General features: G+C 47.6%; 1 protein-coding gene across 1 annotated transcript in view; it reads right to left on the reverse strand.

The window, feature by feature from the left end:
* Positions 1-1,971: 1,971 nt before the first annotated feature.
* The window catches only part of LOC118837862 (zinc finger protein 569-like), a 36,889-nt gene continuing 17,136 nt past the window's right edge, over positions 1,972-21,724 (reverse strand). Inside the window, exons 4-6 of the mRNA XM_036744987.1 lie at positions 15,147-15,342; positions 13,884-13,988; positions 1,972-8,734 (exon numbers count right to left, since the gene is read on the reverse strand). Coding sequence (XP_036600882.1) covers positions 5,925-8,734; positions 13,884-13,988; positions 15,147-15,342 — 3,111 coding nt within the window. The 3' untranslated portion in view covers positions 1,972-5,924. The remainder of the gene's footprint in view (positions 8,735-13,883; positions 13,989-15,146; positions 15,343-21,724) is intronic.

Below are 21,724 nucleotides of genomic sequence, written 5' to 3' on the forward strand. Positions count from 1 at the left end.
GAAGACCCCAGCAGGGGGTCAGAGACGTTTTGGGATGGCAAGTGACTCTCCAGGTTGTGATGTTGTGTGTGGAATGTTTTAGTGTTGTGATAGACTGGATAAATGGCTTGTGGGATATGGTTCTCTGGTGTCTGAATAAATGGTTTACCTCTTCTACCTTCTATGTGGAGAGTCTCATATACTTTGCGATACAGAACTACATAGGCATTTTGACAATTATCATCTACATTGTTATTATTGCCTTCCCAGGGAAGGCGAGTACAGCAGAGAAGAAGCTGGAGGACAATCTGGCAGCCCCACAAGCTCTCAGCTGTGGAAACATTTGTTGGAGGTGCTGGCCCAAGAGACCTAGCTCGAACACGCATCCCTGTCGAAGAATGTCTCTGAGTGCCCTGTTCTATCCAGCACTGCAGAGTGCCTGATTCTAGACAAGGAGAAGGACCCCAGAAAACTGAGGCAGGGTGGGGGGCTGTGGGGGAGAACCAGACCAAGACCAATTTCATTGGTCAAAGGAACTGCAGGGGTGGCGGTGGTGATATAAAAAGATCTGCAGGTTAAGAGGATCATTGTCAGTGATGCCCCAGGTGGACTGAAGTAGGGAAGGGGCTGGAGGCAGAGAGACCAGCCCTAAGACTACTGTGGGCACTCCATGATGATGGCTGAGTGATTGACGAAGAATAACCAGATAGGTACTGTGATCTGGACTGGCTGGTGGCCTGGTGTTTGAAGGAAGACTCATCTGGAGGCTACATGGAGATTGCAGGCTGATGGCTGGATGAAAGTTCTAAAGGGAGGGCTACTGGGGCACTCTGGAACGATTCCTGGACGTTTGAAAGGGAGACCAAAAGGCTAACAGGTTACCGTGGACACTCTGAAAGGGAGCCCAAACAGGAGTCTTTTGGGTTCCCCTTGAGCTGGTGATTGGGAGAGCAAAAGATCAAGCAGGAGGCTACTGGGTCACTCCGTTGTGATAGTCTGGTGAATGGAAAAGGAGACAAATTATGAGGCTACTGATGGCACTCCATCGTGATTGCCTGTTGAGTGTCTGAAAGGCAGATCATCCAGGAGGCTCCCATGGGCAGGACAGGCTAATAGCTGGGTGACTGTTTGAAAGGGAGACCAACAGGAATCTTCTGGTTTCCTCTTGAGGTGCTGACCGGGTGACCAAAAGGGCAACCAACTTGGAGCCTATTGGGGCACTTCAGGCTGATGGCCAGTGTCTGAAAGGGAGGCAGCTTGGGGACTCTGTGGTGATGGCTCATGAGTGTCTGAGATGGAGACCAATCAGGAGGTAGCTGGGGATCTCCAGACTTATGGCTAGGTGAGTGGAAAGGGAGGCAAACCCAGAAGCTACTGGAGCATTTCAGGCTGACTGGTGGTTTACTATGAAGAGAGATCATCTAGGGGCTACTGGGTTACTCCAGGCTGATCACTGGATGAGGGTTCGAAAAGGAGACCAACTCAAATCTCTTCTGATACTATTAATGGTCAATGCCATGTAGAAAGCCACTTTTCCTTGCAAAGAAACATTCAAAACTTTCCCAGTGCCCACCCTTTCTGCCATCTCTGTGATAGTACAAAACTACTGACTACCCTCTCCTCTTCCTATGCAGGTGTGGATGTCTCCTTTCTAACTTGGAAGCTCTGTGATGTATATAAATTGATGTCAGATGAAAAGCAGAACCCCTACAGCCCCCATCCTGACCACATTAAAGAAAAAAAAAGATCCAGTGACTAATAACAGTAACTTGTTTTTTGTAGGTGCCTGAAGGGTGGTAACTTTCAATGATAGTACCATAACGATGGTGGGTACTTAGCTAGACTCAGTTTGGGGATGGAACCAGCATCTCCTGACTTCAGATCTCCTTCTGCCCTACTTTCCAACAGCAACAGTAACAGCAATAGAATTCAGAAAATTATCCATGAGGGAAGAGTTCCAAAGGGGATGTGAGTAAAGAGGCAGACTTGGTGTTATCATCTTCTGAAATTTTATTTATTTTTTTTTTCAAATTCAACAAACTCAGTATTACAGCTTCATATATCTTTTATTTTTGCTTGTACATTTGAATGCTTTTTTTGTGGATTACTACTAAGTTTAGAAAAATGGAAAATAAAAGAAAAAGAGGTGAAGTCCCATATAACTAGTTATGCATATAACACTATAGAAATGTTAGCTGTTATTAGCTTATATATATGTACATACACACACATACACAATACATACACACATACATTGAACATTTCAGTAGTTTTACTAAATAGGGTTTTTTTGTGCATCTGGAATTTTTTGGGATGATTACTAAGCTTAGAATTACATAAAGAAAATAAGGCTGACCCTAATAATATGAAATTGAATAGGAATAAATGAATAATCTTACTCTTGGGTTCAAGAAAACAACTTCACAAATACACAATGGGGAAAGGCATGATTAAACAGACAGTATTTTGTCTGAAAAAGACCTGGCGGTTCTAGTGGACTACAAGCTCAATATGAGTCAAATGTGATTCAGTAGCCATGAAACCAAGTGGGATTTCAGGCTGCCTGCCCTAAAAGAGGTATGGCTTCCAAGAGTGAGAAGGGCCCACTGCAGGCTCCTGTGGTCAGACCACAGCTGGAGCATGTGTTCAGTTCTGAGGCCACAACTGAGGAAGAACCGCGATAAGCTAGAACTTGTCCTTAGGAGGGCAAAGAGAATAATGTCAAAGTGCCTCTAGTCATGCAATGAGCACTGGCTGAAGGATTGGGGCATTGTTAGCCTAGAGAAGACTTGGGGGAACATGATAACTGTCTTCAAGTATCTGAAAGGCTGTCATGTGGAAGAGGAAGTACAAATCTTCTTGATGGCCCAAAGGGCAGAAACAGGAGCAATGAGTGGATGTTGCAGAGGTAAATTTAGGTTTGACAGAAGTAAAAACTTACTAATAATTAGAGCTCCCTCCCCAAATGGAAAGTGCTGCCATGAGTGATCGATCATAGGCATAGGGCTGGATGGGCACGTTATGGTTAGTCCTCTAGGGAGTCCAAGCCCTTCTGAGGTAAAGTGACTTGCCTACGGCCACACAGGTACTAAGTGGCAGGGCTGCGCTCTGCGATTCAGTCTGGGTCCAGAGATTCTTCTGTAGTTACCACCCACACTTCCACTGGGTTTTGCCCTCACTGGAGCGCTTCAAACAAAGGTTTGATTCTTTTCAAACTTCTTTAGGTTATAATGGGGATTCCTTGGTGGGCAAGGAACAGAAGATAAGCAGACCTTGAGGGTCTCCCCCAACATACACATCTATACATGCATGCATGTATATAATTTATATACACCCCCGCCCCCCATAATACATACATATATACATGTCAGTGGTTTAAAGGAATCGTGTAGTTGAGGCACTATTTAATTCAGATGGTGCAACAGCGCACCAGCTGCACTGACTTACACAACTCCACTGCCACCTGAGGGCAGCTAATGGAACGACAAGATACAGGCTAGTCTCTCCAATCACCCAGCAACCCTGGGAATGGTGAGAGATTCTGCCATCTTGAATCTCCAAGAGTTGACAAATGGCTATTCCGTGAACTTCCCCCACATTATTACATCCCTGCCATTAACATCCAGGAGAAAGTCTTGGATGTGGGATATACCAAGTTGGTCTAAGGTCATTCTGTTTTAAAGAATGATGATGTAAGTTTCTGTGGATATTTTTGGACATAATCACTTGCCTATATGCCACGCCCTCCCAGTGAATACCCCTTCCCGTCCCCACCCTGTCGATTTCCCCTTTAGTAAAAACACTGAATATGGTGATTGCAAAGGACAGTACATCCAACAGGGAGGAGGAACACGTTTTACTCAGAGTCTCAGGGACCAATACTGGTCACTGCGCTTGCTCTGGACTCAGTTGCCTCCGTCACTTCACATGTTCCCCTTTGTTTTGTATACAAGCCTGACAGTTTCTCTGAATATTGAATACTGGTTTGAATACATCTGTATGCCACAATTTGCTCAGTCACCCTCTCAATTTATGGGTATTTCCAGTTTTATGGTACTGGATGAGTGGTCAACTGCAAACTTCAAATGACGACATGGAAATACATTTTAAATCACTAATAGCACAAGAAATTAAAATTAACACAGCTCTTCAGTCTCACCTTACACTATGCAAATTGGTGAAGACAGAAAAGATGGGCACAGAGGTGGAGAGAATATGCGAAGATAGGCACCTTGAGGTATTTCCAAACATTGTGGGTTTCAATCTGAAATCATAAAAGTGTCTCAACTGTCTATACTTTTGACCCAGGTAGCACATACTGGGTACATAGCCCAAGGAAGTCAAAGACAGAGACAAAGGTCCAATTTATAAAAAATATATCCATAGCAGCACTTTTTATGGCAGCAAAACACTTGAAACAAAGTAGATGCCTCTTGACTGGAGGAGGTGCAACAAACTATAGAAGGTAAATGTAATGAATCATTCCTGGGCAGTGAAAAATGATGCATATGAGGCAGAGTGAAGTAAGCAGAATCAAGAGAATATACATGATGACAACAACTGAAAACGTGACTAAAAGCTAGTCAAAATGAATAACGGAAAACCAAGGAAGGTCATGGGACATAATGAAACAAAATCCCCTCCCCTCATGGCAGAGAGATGGGGGAATACTAATATAAAGTGACGTTTACATTTTCACACATGGTGCCTATAATTTTCCTATTAATTGTTTTGTTATAAGAGATGGCTGAATCTGGAAGTAGTGGGTGACAAAAAAAAATGTATGATACAAAAATAAATCAATAAAATATTTTAAAGAATTAAGGTCCCAGAGTCCAAATAATAGTACATAACTTCAGGAGAGAATATTGTACAGTTAATCAGATAAGGTCTTAGCATCACCATTTCTATGTCATTGTTTTTGTCAAAAGATAGGGTTCATTTAGGGATGTGTAGAAAATGTGACGTGCATACAAAAGGTATTGATAAAATGTAGATTTAAAATCCTGCTGTAATGAATTTTGGTGCATATTGGACCTTCTTTCAATGGCTTCCTTGGGGGTATAAAATCAGTGGTGGAATAACTGGACCAAAGGGGGTGAACAGCTCTGTAACTCTTCTCATATGATTCCAAACTGTAATTTAATATGAGGTTGCTTATCTTTCCAGACCTCCTCCAACACAGACTATTGCCATCTTTTACCATCTTCACTAACTTGACAGACGTGATCCCTCACTGCTGTTTTAATTTGCCTTTCTCATTGTTAATAAATCAGAATATTTTTGTGCAGTTGTTGAGTTTGCATTTTGAAACTCCTTTGACCACTTATGCACTAGGGAACAGACTTGTGACAATTTTTGTTAATTCCTCATATTTTGAATGTATGAGATGTCTGATGCAAATATGCTTTCCTAAACCAAAAGCTTCTTACCTTATTCCAGCTGCAGTGACTTTGTTATTATGAAAGTATTTTAAACAGTTGAAAATTACTTAGTTTGTCTTCTGTAATCTTCTCTATCCCTTATTTGGTAATGAATTCTCCTCCACCTTATTTATGATGAGCACTTCCAGTTATTTTTGTAATGTGCCCTTTTATATTTAGATAGCTTTGATATGTCTGACATCTAGAATCTATAGGGTATTGGCAAATTCACAATATCCTCCAAGAGATAAATTGTCAAAGGATATAAACAGTCAATTATCATTACTCCAATCAAATCATACTCTTCATTGTGGCACAGAGGCAACCCTGGGTAATCAAAGGAATGAAAGCTGCCAAGTCAAACACCATGGTGGAGAGGTGACAAGGGAAGTTTGAAGAGGCTCATAGCCAGACTGGCTACAGAATAAACTTGCCCAGCTAAAGCAACTGTAAAAGAACTTCTAAGTCACATGAGAGTTGTCTGCACTAGCACAGGCAGTACCCACACTGACGAAGTATCACTTATCTGACACTTCCTAAGGAATCGGCTAGTGCTGCAGGAGTTCCTGCATTCATGGCATCTATTAGTTTCTCACCAGCATGGATTATCTCTTGTTCATTCAGGGGTCTGATCTGGCTGAATGGTTTCCCGTATTCATCACACCCAAAGGGTTTTTCTCCAATGTGGATTTTCTGATGTTTCCTAAGACTTCCATAACGGCTGAAAAGTTTCCCACATTCATTACATCCAAAGGGTTTCTCACCAGTATGAAGTCTCTGATGATGAAAAAGAGATGACCTGTGGCTGAAATTTTTCCCACATTCATTACATTCGAAGGGTTTCTCACCAGCATGAGTTCTCTGATGTTCAGTGAGGTGAACCTTCTGGCTGAAGGCTCTCCCACATTCACTGCATTCAAAGGGTTTCTCTCCAGCATGAATTCTCTGGTGTTTCGTAAGGTTTCCTCTCTGGCTGAAGGATTTCCCGCATTCATCACATTTAAAGGGTTTCTCTCCGGTGTGAATTCTTTGATGTTTTGTAAGGCTTCCACTCTGGCTGAAAACCTTCCCACATTCATTACATCCAAAAAGTTTCTCACCTGTATGAATTCGCTGATGATAGAAAAGGGATGTCCTATGGCTGAAGTTTTTCCCACACTGATTACATTCAAGTGGTTTCTCTCCAGCATGAATCCTCTGGTGTTCAGTAAGGTGTCCTCTCTGGCTGAAGGCTTTCCCACATTCATTACATTCAAAGGGTTTCTCTCCAGTATGAATTCTCTTATGTGTGTTAAGGTGTCCTCTCTGGCTAAAGACCTTTCCACATTCACTACACTCAAAAGGTTTCTCTCCAGTATGAATTTTTTGATGCACAGTAAGGCTTACCCTCCAGCTAAAGGCTTTCCCACATTCACTGCACTCAAAGGGTTTCTCTCCAGTATGAATCCTTCTATGTGCATTAAGATGTGCCCTCTGACCAAAGACTTTGCCACATTGATTACACTGAAAAAATTTCTCCCCGTTATGGCTTCTCTGATGTAAAGCAAGGCGTGAATTGTTGCTGAAGGCTTTTCCACATTCATTACACTCAAAGAGTTTCTCTCCTGCATGAATTCTCTGATGTTCAGTAAGGTTCCCACTCTGGCTGAAAGTCCTCCCACATTCATTACACTCAAAGGGTTTCTCTCCAGTGTGAATTCTCTGATGATAAAAAAGGGATGTTCTGTGGCTGAAGTTTTTCCCACATTCAGTACATTCAAGGGGCTTCTCTCCAGCATGAATTCTTCGATGTTCAGTAAGGCATATCCTTTGGCTGAAAGCTCTCCCACATTCATTACACACAAAGGGTTTCTCTCCAGTATGAATTCTTTTATGTGCATTAAGGTGGCCCCTCTGACTGAAGACTTTCCCACATTCATTACAGCCAAAGGGTTTTTCTCCAGTATGAATTCTCTGATGCACAATAAGGCGTACCCTCCAACTAAAGGCTTTTCCACAGTCATTGCATTTAAAGGGCTTTTCTTCAGTATGAGTTCTCTGATGTATAGCAAGACATGAGGTGTTGGTGAAGCTTTTTCCACATTCATTGCATTCAAAAGGTTTCCCTCCACCATGAATTCTCTGATGTTTAGCAAGGTTTCCCCTTTGGCTAAAGGATTTCCCACATTCATTACATTCAAAAGGTTTCTCACCAGTATGAATCCTCTGATGTTTAGAGAGGCTTCCACTGCGGCTGAAGACTTTTCCACATTCTTTACATGAAAAGGGTTTCTCACCAGTATGAACCCTCTGATGATAAAAAAGGGATGTCCTTTGGCAGAAACTTTTCTCACATTCAGTGCATTTAAAAGGTTTTTCTCCAGTATGACTCCTCTGATGTTCAGTAAGGCTTCCCCTTTGGCTGAAGGTCTTTCCACACTGACGACAATGGAAAGGTTTATCTCCAGCATGAATTCTCTGATGTTCAATCAGGCTGCCCCTCCGGATGAAGGCTTTCCCACATTCATTACACTGAAAGGGTTTCTCTCCAGAATGAATTTTTTGATGTACAGTAAGATTTCCCCTTCGGCTGAAAGCTTTCCCACATTCATTACACTGAAAGGGTTTCTCTCCTGTATGAATTCTCTGGTGTTTAGTAAAGTTCCCCTTGTGATTGAAGGACTTCCCACATTCATTACAGTGAAAGAGCTTCTCTCCAGCATGAATTCTTTTGTGTTCGCTAAAATAGCTTCTCTGACTAAAACCTTCCCCACATCCATTATATTGAAAAGGTTCTTCCCCAGTATTCATTATCTGATGATAAATAAGGGATGTCCCTGGGTTGAAGGTCTTCCCATATTCATTATATTCATAGGGTTTGTTTCCAGGATTTACAGGGTGGAATGGAAAAAGATCTGGGTGGTAATCAAAGGGTTTCTTCCATTTATTGTACTTACAATGTTTATTCTCTAAGGACATTCCATTATATAAAATAAGGTCTGAAAACTGATCAAAGCTGTTTCCAAGTGGATCATATTTAAAAAGATTTTGTCCTGAAGGAACCCTCTGTTGTGGAACAAAGATTGACCCCAGATCAAAATCTCTCCCAAATGTATTACTTCCATGGATATTCATCTCATCAAAATTTTTCACATTAACAGTTTCTAGTTGACTATATTGATTCTCTTGGTTGGCTTTCTGTCTCTCTAACATGACGTCATATGCCCAATCTTCTCCCATTGTAGAATCCCAGAAACCATCTCTTGTGAGTTTCTCGTCAGATGTTCCCATACAAATGATGGGCTGTGGAACTGAGTCCAAGGTTTCACATTTAATCTCCTGATTAAGGGAATCTGAAAGAAACACAGAAGTATCAATATTCCCTGTTCTTTGTGTGAGGAGAAAATTCCATTAAGGAGAATGATTATGAATCTGGAAAAGGCAGGAAAAACACTGTTCAATTTAATTCAACAAGCACTTATTGAGCTCCTGCCACAAGTGAAGGTAGGGGTGTGTGTGTGGTGGTGGTGGGGGGATACAAAGGCAAAATACAACAGAAACTGCTTTCAAAAAAGCATAGCATTGTGGAAGGAGGGACACGAGAGTGATGACTTCAGAGAGTAACAGCACCCATAGCATTTGTCATTAGACAAATGAAATGAATTCTCTTCCAGGATTTTGGAAGCACTTAAAGATGGTCTCAAAAAATCATGGTTGGTAATTACTGGGAAAATATCTGTACTTTTAAAAAAGAGAACTCAGCTAATTCTGGAAACTACAAACTGGTAAACCTGCCACTGATCACAAGCCAAATTCAGTAAGTGATCAATAAACAGGCAGTTTGTGAGTATTCAGAAAAGATCTAATTACTAAGATGCACAAAGGGCTCATTAAGAAGAAATCATTGAAACCAAGTTAATTTCTTAAATCTTTATGATTTCTGGACTTGTGGCTAAGAGGGATCTAAATGGAGGGGGATGGAAGCAGAAGGGATGTGCGAGGCACCATGCACTTAACACGTTATCTCACTTGATCCTAACAACAACCCCTAAGGGAAGTGCTTTTATTATCCCCATTTTACAGCTGGGGACATAACAATGATGATAATAATGAGAGCTAACATTTATGTAGCACTTACAGCTCTGCAAATACGATCTCCTTTAATCCTCAGAACAACCCTGAGAGGCAGGTGCTACCTTAGGTCCTTACTCTAGGCCCAGTGTTCCAGCCACTGCACCACCAGCTGCCCTGGCCTTCAGCAGCATAGCTGATATTTCCAGACAAGATGGAAACGTCTCAGGATCACTGGAATGCGCATGGAGTCAAGCGCATTTGTGTTTGGGGAATAACCTTTTTCCAGGAGTAACGCTTAGAGGATTTCATGTCAACAGCAATCGTTCCCAGAGTTCTCCAGCGCCAAGTCTCAGGACAGGCAGTGCGGGGGCCCCATGAGCAAAGGGCCAGACTCTGGGTTGAGCACAAGGCCCATGGACAGGCAGCTAAAGAATAGTCAGGAAACATTTATTAAGCTCCTACTAAGTGCCAGGCACCGTCCAAGTGTCAACCTTCCCAATCACTAGCAAAAGGACTGGATAAGTCACAAGCTTTTCTCCAAGATTCAGTTTTCTTTGGGGCAGCTAGGTGGTGCAGCGAGTAGAGCACCGGCCCTGGAGTCAGGAGGACCTGAGTCCAAATGCAGCCTCAGACACTTGACACTTACTAGCTGTGTGACCTTGGGCAAGTCACTTAACCCCAATTGCTCTGCCTTCACCCCTCCAAAAAAAAAAAGATTCAGTTTTTTCATCTGAGGCTTAAAAGGCTTATTCTTTGTTGGTTCTTCTGCCTGTTGAAGGATGAAACTATCCCTAAGATGAGCCAAGAATGTATTTATTGATGGGAGAAGCAGCCGCTTGTCATATGACTAGAGTTGATGTTGGAGTAAATAGGTCCTGGGTTCAAGGCCTGTTCCTGAAACACGATGACCGTATGATTTTGGGCAAGGAACACAGGCTGAGCACGCTCAGGTGACTCTCCAACACTCTAAGCTGAAGATCTGAATTGGCCAAGGAGTTCTATGGCCAGGGGCTCCCTATACTGATGAAATCACAGATCTGGCCCACCCTCCAAAAAGTGAGCAATACTTGTACTATTTACCTGATAAGATGGTGGTAAGGACAGTGCTTTATAAATGCGAACCGGTAAAATGGGGACAACCCTACCAATAGCTAGCATCTATATAGTGCTTTACAGAAATGCTATCTCATTGGAACTCCAAAACAACCCTGGGAAGCAGATGCTATAATCACTCCCACTTTAATAATGAGGAAGCTGAGGCTGGTAGAAGTTGTTAAATGACCTGCCTAGGGTCATACAACTAGTTAAGCCTGAGGTCACATTTGAACTCAGGACTCCTGGGCTCCAGGCCTAGAATTCTATCTACCCAATAATAGCACTGATCTCACAGAGTTGTGAGGATCAAAGGAGATCGAACACTTACAACATTTTACAGCCTTTGAAGTGCTATGGAGATGTTCACCATCACCATCGCCATCATTATCATCACTATCACTGTCATTCCTGTCGCCATCAACACCACCACCACCATCATTATCACCAATATTATCATCACCATCACTATCACAACACTACTACCACCTATATCATCTGCACAATCACTACCACTGTTACCATTACCACCACCATCATCACCCCTATCAACATCATTACCACCATCCTCACCACCATCATTAGCACATCACCACCACCACCACCACCATCACTATCATTACCACTACCATCATCACCACCATCACTACTATCATCACCACCACCACCACCACCACCATCACTATCATTACCACTACCATCATCACCACCATCACCACTACCATCACCACCATGACTATCACTACATCACCATCACCACCACCACCACCACCATCACCACCATCACTATCATTACCACAACACCACCACCACCACCACTATCATTACCACTACCATCATCACCACCATCACTACTATCATCACCACCATCACCACTACCATCACCACCATGACTATCACTACATCACCACCACCACCACCACCACCATCACTATCATTACCACATCACCACCACCACCACCACCACTATCATTACCACTACCATCATCACCACCATCACTACTATCATCACCACCATCACCACTACCATCACCACCACCACCATCACTATCATTACCACTACCATCATCACCACCATCATCACCCCTATCAACATCATTACCACCATCATCACCACCATCATTAGCACATCACCACCACCACCACCACCACCATCACTATCATTACCACTACCATCATCACCACCATCACTACTATCATCACCACCATCACCACCACCACCACCACCATCACCACCACCATCACTATCATTACCACTACCATCATCACCACCATCACCACCATGACTATCACCACATCACCACCACCACCATCACTATCATTACCACTATCATCATCACCACCATCACTACTATCATCACCACCATGACTATCACTACCTCACCACCACCATCACCACTATCACCACCACCATCATCACCACCATCACCACTACCACCACTACCATCATCATCACCATCACAACCATCACCACCATCACCTAGATCAAACACGAGCACCTTCATTCTGGGCTCCCATGTCCCTTCCCAGCCTTATTACCCATTGCTGCCCTCCTTCCCACAATCTGGTTGTGCCAAGCCCAGCTTCCTGCTTCTCATATACACCATTCCCTCTCCCATGTCTCTGTTCTTCCTGGAAGGCACTCCCCCTTCACCTCTGCCTCACAGAACTTTCAAGCAAAAGAGGCCTCTCTCAATCCACCCCCTTGCTAATGATCCATCAGCCCATAAGTAGGTATCAGACCAAGCTAGAGAAGAAAGCCATGGGCAAAAGGGCCCTTGCTCAGGTCCGGAAGGGTGGTTCTATTGGCCTGAACCCAAGGAGGGCATTAAAGCTTGGATGAGATTATCAGAAGGACAGGGTCTTCAATAAAATGCAGTCCCAACATCCGAGATCATGGCGAGGCTTAGCTGGGAAGGAGTGGGTCCATCCACACAGACGCAGCCCTGGCCCCCATCTGCTCAGCACTTCCCCAGGCAGGTACTGGAGGGCTTATTACCCCCATTTTTCAGATAAGGAAACTGAGGCACAAGAAGGCAAGTGACTTGTTCCCAGATACCTGAGCCCCCTCCCCCCAACATGAACCAAAGAGACACCCGAAACAGCCAACCAGATGCACACCTAAATACCAAGGCAGGATTCACCCCTGGACACAGCTTGGCCCTGGGATCTCACTGGGCTCCAGACCGCCTGGAGAAAAATCTCCCTCTACCCAGACAGGCTGGCACCAAGAGGTCAAGGGACTTGCCTGGGGTCATGGTGTCAGAAACAGAAAGAGAACTCAAGGCTGGCTCCCTCTCCCCCACACCCAACAAATGCCTCAGGGCCTCCTGTGCTCCCAGGCCACCCTCTCTCTCTGGCATCTCCCACAGCCTGTGCCGTGCAACAAAATCCCAAGTCTTCCTGCCCCTCAAGCCCACCCCCTGGGGTCCCCACCCAGCCCTCGAGGAGCAACAAGGGCCTGGGCTAAGCTGAGGGTCCCAGGTCGGAGGGGAAGCCTCTGGAAGGCCCTTGCTGACCCCCAGGACCCCTCTTCTCTAGCCCCCAGCTGTGCCCAGTTACGAGCAGGCCCATGGTGCTTCAAGCACCCTTAGCCTATCTGACTCTCCTTCCAATGTACCCAAATGGCTACAATGCTCCTGAGAACTCAATTAGGGCCATCTAGTTCTGCCAGGAAAAGGCAGAGGCATGGAGAGAAGAGCAGCTCTGACACCGGTGGGCTTGGGTTCCAATCCCACCTTGGGCACCTCGTCAGATCAGGCGTCCTCTGAGGCTCCTTTCTGTCCTAGACTGACCATTCTATCAGCTTGAGGATACAGAACCAAAACTATTCTATCCAACTGAACTGATGCTGATAGAGCCAATGGTGAGGGAGGCTGACCCATGCTCTGCCGAAGTCCTCACCCAGAACCAGCCTCTCATAGAGGCACCGGCTGTGGCCCGACACAGAGAATCTGTCTGGAAGGCAGCCTGGAGGCAGGGCAGCAGAAGGGACCCTCCCCCAAAAGGAGCTTTCTGCTTCTAGATTGTCCAGCCTGGAGAGGGGAGTCAGGGCTCAGCCACTCACAGCACAATCAAGGCCAGAATGGAGCTTAGGTGGCCTTTCTGAGAGCATGCCAAGACTCTGAGCAGAAGAGGCAGCCAGAGGCCACCAAGGAAAAGCTCAGGGGGACAGTCATGGCTTCCCACTCAAGTGGCCTAGGGCCAAGTGGGTGGAACCCAACCATAATGGTGGAGTCCTTTCTGAGAAAAGGGAGGGAGCCTGGGGATGAAAGCCCCATGGCAGGAATTGCACAGATGTCCTCAGGCCCTGTCCACCTGTGGCCTTGCACTCACCTGGGCAACCCACTCCAATGGTGGAGAACTCTGGCTGCTCCGGAAACAAAGGTACTTCCCCTCTCTCCAGCTGGGAGATGACCTCAGGTTTAGTCACGGGAAGCCCTGATGGGGACGGAAAGGAGGAGAGGATTTACCACTGGGCTGGAAGGCAGCAATCCCCTTCACTGGATGGTGTGTTTGTGTAATAGTAATAAAGGTGGGACTTTTTGCTGTTGACCTTTAATGATTCTGGCCTTTGTTTGAATAGGGCAGATAAAGTGGGATGTTTTTGTATTTCTCAACACTGAGACAACTGGGAGTCATTGATTTGTATCTGATATGATATTAGGGGTGGGGAACTTTTCCACACCCAGCCTGGGTGAGGTCGGGGCCCTTGGGGCCCTGAACAGGATATACAAACACAGAGGTTGGCATTCTCTCTCAGAGCTCTGCGCCACAGCAGGAGTGGTGTGTGACTCTGGGCCAGCCATTGTAGTAAGCTCCCTGGCTGAACACTCAGATGTTGATAACTATGAATTGTATTTGGTCTGTAATTCAGGGTGCTGGTTTTTATCCCTGAACTAAGTAAATGATATTTGTATGCTGGATTAAAGTAAGATTGTTAAACCCTTAACGTTGCTTTCCTTAGTAAAGTAGATCAAAAAGACCTGGGCTTGCAGCGTTCCATGAGCTGGGTGCTGTTGGTTTTACACCACCACAGCAGCTGCCAGCTGGATTGTTGAAACAGTTTGTTGGGAGCCTCACAACCACCCAGGCAGAAGACAACAACAGAGTCAATCACCTATGTTGGACCAATGGGAAAACTGAGGCAGGGAAGGCTCCTGTAAGGATCTGCTGGGTGTCAGAGGCAGCCCTCTGGGAAAGCACAGGGGACAGGAAGCCATCCTGGACCTGCTGAGCTGCCACCTGGAGTGGGGGACCTCCAGAGGCCTGAAAGGACACTGCCCCCTGCATCCCCAGAAGCAGGAGAAGGGGATCCATGAGAGGGGTGGGGAACTCATTTCCTCTACTCCCTGCCCACAGGGTGGGCCTAGGGATCAGCTGGGGTCTGGACCCTGGAGCTGAAGCTTCTTCTAGGTGGTGTCTTCCCTGGGAAGAGGGGAAGTGCCTTGAGAGCAGGGACTGTCTGGCCTTTGTCTGGCACACAGTAAGCACTTAACAAATATCTTTTTCTTCACATCTTTGCTGCAAAGACCAACCCAGAGATGGAACCTGAGCCCAGAGCAAAGCCAGGCTTTCCAAAGCTTTGGGCTTCCTTACCCAGGAAGACGAGGTTCTCATAGTTCTCCAGCATCACATCCCGGTACAGGGCCTTCTGCGCAGGGTCCAGCTGCGCCCACTCCTCCTGGGTGAAGTCCACAGACACATCCTTGAATGTCACAGATTCCTGCAAGGTGGACATGCCTGGACTGCGGAGCAGCCATGGACTATTCATCCCTGGGACCACTGGGGAAACCTAAAGGCAAAAAAGGCACAGGGGGTCACATAGTCCAGCCCCACCTGATGTCACTCCTTGCTGAGGCTGACCCCTCTACTTGCACAAGGGAGGCTTGGAGGCAGCCAGTGTGTGCACTGGATAGAGCACCAGGCCTGCAGGCAGGAAGGCCTGTGTTCAAATCCAACCTCAGACACTTCCTAGCTCTGCTTCACTTCTGACCGACTGGTTTTCTCATAAAATGGAGATCATAATGGCACCTCCCTCCCTCCCCCGTAAGGACCGAAGGAGAAAATGTCTGTAAAGCACTTTGCAAACCATAAAGCTTGAAGTAAATGAGTGCTGTTCTTGTAATAATGATTACTGTTAGATCAGTCAGCCAACTAGCATTGATTAAGCACCTACTATGTGCCAGGAACTGTGCTAAGTGCCAGGGATACTGAGAGAGGTAAAGGATGGTCCCTGCCCTCGAGGAGCTTACAGTCTAACAGGGAGATGATGTGCAAACAAACCTATACAAAGCAAGCTCTACATGGGAGCAATAGGAGATAATTAACAGAGGGAATGATCCGGGGAAGGCTTCCTGCAAGAGGCAGATTTGAGTCAGAACATAAAGGACGCCGGGGAGAGTGCTCCAGACCTGCAGGATGGCCAGAGAACGCCTGGAGCCGAGCCAGGGTCTCATCTGTGCCGTCACTAGATTAACCAGTCCTTGGTGGGGCCTGGAGCGGTTGGAGGGGCTTTGAATGCCAAGCAGAGCATTCTGTGTTGGATGCTGGAGGCAGCAGCGAGCCCCTGGAGTTGGGGGTGATCGGATCTATGCGATAACTACAAGTGGGTGACTGGCTATGTTTGGGGCATAAGGCCAGTCAGCAGCCAATGCCGTATTAAGCGGGTGCCTCCTATGGGGAAAACACTAAACTAGGTCTTGGGGAAAACAAGACAAAATCAAAACCACAACAAGAACTTGGTAAGAAGTTGGAGAGGTCAGGTCCGAGGCTGGGATCTGGACTTCTGGACAATGGCTGACAGCGTGGGGACGACGGGCTCCTGGCCAGAGATGGAGGCTGCTCAGAAGGCATTTGCCATGGGTCTCACCAATCTAATCAAAAGAGCTTTAAACTCAATAGCACAGGGGAGAGAAGCCAGCCAGTGCACATGCCCAAGTTGGTCACTACAAAGGGACACCCAGAAACTCTTAGGAATCTGTGCTAAACGCCCTGGCCTCAAGGACCCAGGCCCAAATGCTCCAGACCATGGCATGAAACAAGACCACAGAGGGCCTACAGGCTGCAGGGCGCGACCCTGGCCAGACCATGGCTCCCTGCGCCATAGGAAGCTCTCCTCAGGTGAGGAAATCCAAGCGCCCAAGGGGGAAGCCTGACAGAGAACATCTGGGGGAGGTAAAAGGGGAAAGGACCAAGTGAGTCACTGGAGCCCACGGCAGCCTGCCCGGACAGCAGAGGGCTGTGGATGCCCCAGGCGTCTTCTGGGGCATGCTGTCCAAACTCGAGCCATCAGTGAGGACAGCTTCCTCCCTTAAAAGCCAGAGAAACCAAGAAGGAGAAAATTCTGTTCTCTATGGCAGGGCTGTCCAATCTTCAGTTTTTACTGAAAACAATAGCCAATATATTTTGACTTGCCATTTTAGTGAGGGCTCTGTGGTAGCTCGGCTTCATTTACTAAAGCATTTATGTAAATTTCTATGCTTGTAGGTGGGCTGCATAAATCCCCACTGTGGGCAGCATGCCACCCACAGGCCGCATTTTGGGCAGCCCTGCTTTATGGGATTCCCACCAATGGTGGGGGTGTGTGAAGCTAAGATGGCCCATGGCGGGTGGGGAAGGGACCCCTCCCTTACTGAGCTTGTGCCAGAGAGGGAGAGGCCGAGAGGGCAGTCTGACAACACATCAGCAACGTGCAGAAACATCACCGGAGACTCACCACCAGGACAGACATGCTAATGACAAGCGAGCGCTGCTGTCCCTGGGGAGTGGGATCCCTCTGCCCACCTCTCAGGGATATCCAGCCTGCGCCAGACAGGGGACTCCTTCAGCTAGGCATTGCCCTGGATTGTCCCTCTCAGATTCCTTAATTTATTTAGGGTTTGGTTTTTTTTTTTTTTTGCAGGAAAAATATATTTTATTGTGAATACTTCTGGCCCCTGCAAAGTCTAAGAGCCTATCAGCAATTATTGGTCCAGATCCATTCTCTACCACATAAAGTTGTTATGGAAGTGTCTGCAAATGAAACATGAGAATCAGATATTGCAATTTAGAGTGAGAAGACCCCACCCAGTCCAACCTTCTCTTTTTATGGGTCAGGATGTTATGTGACCCTACGTCAGACAAGCAGTAAGTAAAAAGCCCTGACTGTGAATTCTGCCCATGTCTTCCTACTCCCCACTCCCCAATCTCTGCCCTCAAGGCTAGGCCCAGGCACCCTCACAAAGAGCCAGGAAGTGATGTATACCAAGCAAATCAAACCATCACCTCACCACCACCCTCATCCCCCACCTACAACCACCATCTCCAGACCTCAGGCCCAAGAGCTGTGAGAACAGCAATTCCTGGGGTAAAGCCTCTAGGGAAGTGACACCAGACCAGGGCTCTGGAGGAAGCATAGCCACAGCTCCTGGGGGCCTGGAGAGTTGTTGGTACCCATGTCCTGGGCCCTCTTAGGTGGTTCGACATCAGAAACTGATGGGATGGGATCAGGGCAAGGTCTGAGCACTGGCTTTGCTGCCGCCCCCCAAGGACCATGGGTGGGACCTTCCCTCGGTGTTGTCCCTCTCATTAGAAGGGGAGCCCCTGGACAGCAGGGACTGTTCCTGGTGCTTAGCTCAGGGCTTGGCACACAGGAAGCACTTAATAAATGCTCATTCATCTACTTGGTCAGTCAATAAGCATTTAAGTGCCTACTATGTGCCAGGCACTGCGCTAAGCTGAAGGGGTACAAAGAAAGGCCAAAGATGGTCCCTGCCCTCAAGGAGCTCCCAGTCAAACAGGGGGATAACAAGCAAACCTCTCTGCATAAACAAGCTACAAATGGGATACAGATGGGAGGGAAGGGCAGAGGGCAAGGTCTGGCATTAATGGCAATGGAGAAAGGCTTCCTGTGCAAGGTGATATATCAGCCAAGCAACCCTTGGAGGGAGCCTGAGGCAGGGAGGTGGGGGAAGGGCACATCAGGAGGCCTGCAGGCCCAACACAGACTGGCTCAGGGAACAGCGAGGAGGCCAGTGCCTCTGGATCACAGGACTTGGAGGCTGGTGTAACATGTCAGATGGCTGGGAAGGTCAAGGGGCTTTGAATGCTAAAGCCAAGGACTTTATATTTGATTCTGGAGTGGGTAAGGAAGCTCTGGAGCTTACTGAATAGGGGGGGTGACACAGTCACACCTGCACTTCTGACAGATGAGAAGACAGACTGGAATGGGGAGACTTGTGGCCAGGATGCTGACCGCTGGGCTCCTGGGGCAGTTTGGGAACGAGGCGATGAGGAGGGGGTGCATCTGACAGATGTCACAAAGAGCAGGCCTTGGCACTGTCCTGGATCTGGGGGTGAGGGGTGGCAAGGAGCCCAGGAGCACTCTTGGGAGGAGGGTGGGTAACATGGAAGGCAGGAGGCAGGGAGGGCTCCATTTTAGACACACTGAGCATTTATGTAGTGCTCACTAGTGCATTTATACGGAGCTTACACGATCACTTCCACCTTGCCCTGTGATGACATGGGTCCTCTCTGAAAACGAAGACTGAACAGCTGCTCTGTGCCAGGACTGTGCTAAGCTTTGTACGATAACTACCACATTTAATCCCCACAACTCTGGGGAGGAGGGGCTGTTACGACCATTTTACAGATGAGGAAACTGAGACAGAGGTTAAGTGACTGGCCCAGGGTTACACAGGGAGTACGTATCTAAGGCCAGATCTGAATGTAGGTCTTCCTGACCCCAGGCCCAGGGCTCTATCTTCTGGGCCACCTGGCCGCCATCTGGTTCAAGATGTCCATTAGGAATGTGGAGATGCATGCCTAAAGTCAAGCTAGGGTTAGGGCTGCACAAATCAACATGAGAATCCACAGCAGAGACAGGAATCCAGGGGAGCTGAGGAAATTCCCAAGCAGTAGAGGACCCAGGCCGTCAGAGCTTCCATTCTAATGGAGGTCATCTAAGCAGGGTGAGCCGGGACTTAGAGGACACAGTTGTAGGGAGGTGGCCCTGCCCTAGGAATGAGCTGGAGAACAGCCTGAGGCTGAATGTGGGATGTCCAGGAGGTAGCCACTTGCCCTGTCTGCCTGGGGCAGGCCTCACGTGTCCCCTGCCTGGAGGAGGCTACATACCCTCATCTGAGGAGCCAACAGGGAGTAGGGGAGCATTGGGGTCAGACCTGGCACCCAGGGACCAGGAGTCAGGAAGACAAAAGCCTGAACTAGGGACGTGATGGTGTGAACAGATGGGGAGAGATGCCGAGGAGGCAGAAATGCCAAGGCTCGGCCAGCGGAGTAAGTGAGGAGTTAAGGAGGACATGGAAGCAGAGGCCTGGATGACTGGGACACCTGGAAGTCTGGACTAGAGGTGGGGGAAGGAAAGGAGGAGCTTTGTGGTCCCTGGAGGTGACATGGTGGTCAGGAGGAAGGATGATACCAGGGGGCGAATGCAAAACACGGGACAGACGGAAATAAATGGTGGGGCTGCCTCAGACAGAGTGAGCCTGGACTGGCGGGGATGGGAGGATGCAACCCGCCAACAGGCTGAAAGCAGTCATGAGTCCCTGTCCCTCTGTTTCCTCTGCCTCAAAAAGTACAGAGCCACAGTACTGGACAGGGAACTGTCTGGGAGGGCCAGCGGTCAGTCACCAGGGGGACATATCAGACAGGTGACGCACGGAGATCTGACTGGTGAGGGGCAAAGGCCCCACAGATCAAGGGGGAAGGAAGAGACCTTGACTCTGCTCCCCACAGCTGCTAGTCAGTCCAGCAAGAAGCATTTAATATGCACCTATGTGCCCCACGCCCACAGGAAGCTTAGAGCCTGTCTCCCCCATGAACAGAAGCTTCTTGAGGGTAGGGACAATATCCCCAGCACTCCACACCACGTCTGGCCCACAGTAAGGCTTAGTAAATGCCTGTTTGTTAACAGATTCCTTACAGAAATTTAGAAGGTATTATTAGGTGGTGACTGTTGAGCACGTAAGGAAAATATCAAGACTTGTCCTTGGGTCCTAAACTGAACTTCACCAGCATAGCAGGGGGGAAACATGGGGGCCACTGATCTGAAGAGCTGGGGAGGGGGGAGATATCAGCAGACAACAGGTAGAACGTGGTAGCCACACAAAGAATGGAGTCTGGCGCTGCGCTATGGGGGTGGTGTGGCCCTGCCACCCAGGGCACCATGGTGGAGGGCTGCTATGGGTCAGCTAAGAAAGGCCCACAGCGGCATGAAGTTCTCCAGACATCAAGTGACTGCATCTTTTCATTCCTGGCCTCATGGAGGATCCTGACAGTTCAGGCCTGGGGTGGGAGGGTGGGGTCAGTGGAAGGAGGTGGAGAAGCCTCAGGGGCCACCAAGAACCCTCCCTGAGTGTCCTGGGGAGCAGACCAAGGGAGGACAAAGGGGCAGAAAGAAGCTAGAGAAAGCTTTCAGTTTGAGGTCAGGAAAAAGGTCTCCCCCAGGGAGCAGACAGACTCAAGATGCAGAAGGAGGCGGACCCTTTCTGTTACAAGGCCTGTGCTTGGTTTAGTTTCTCAGTGAGGGGAAGGTGGGGGTGGGAGAAAAGTGCTGGATGTGGAGTCAGGGAGATCTGTGTGACCCTGGGCAAGCCACTTTCCCTCTTCTGCTTGTGTTCCTCACCTGTAGAAAGGGAAGGTAGGCGCAGCCATCTCCCAGGGTTGTTGGAGGACCATGTGAGAGGAGAGGTGTAAAGCACTTGGCTCGGCCCCTGTGAACGTTATTATTTTTATCATCATCATTACTGTTTCTGCTACTCGGCCTTTTTCAGTCGCGCCCAACTCTCCGAGATTCCATTTGGGGTTTCCTTGGCCAAGATTCTGGAGTGGTTTTACATTTCCTTCTCCAGCTCTTTTTACAGATGAGGAAACTGAGGCAAACGGGGTTAAGTGATCTGCCCAGGGTAATGCAGCTAGTATCTGAGGCCAGATTTGAACTCAGGAAGATGAGGTTTCCTCATGCCTGGCACCCTGTGCACTATGGCGCCCCCTAGCTGCCTATTACTGCTGTTAAATCTATAGGGATGTGGGTGGGGGGAATCCCCCACTCAATCAGTGCTGTAGCTAAGTCTCACCATGCGCTGCCCTGGCATACGGTGGCTATCTTCTGGACGGATGGAGACTTGTCCAGTCTCTTAGGGAGCTCTGAAGTCAGCTTGGGCCGTGATGAGCTTGAG

This window comes from Trichosurus vulpecula, chromosome 2 (assembly GCF_011100635.1).
Source record: "Trichosurus vulpecula isolate mTriVul1 chromosome 2, mTriVul1.pri, whole genome shotgun sequence".
NCBI lineage: Eukaryota > Metazoa > Chordata > Mammalia > Diprotodontia > Phalangeridae > Trichosurus > Trichosurus vulpecula.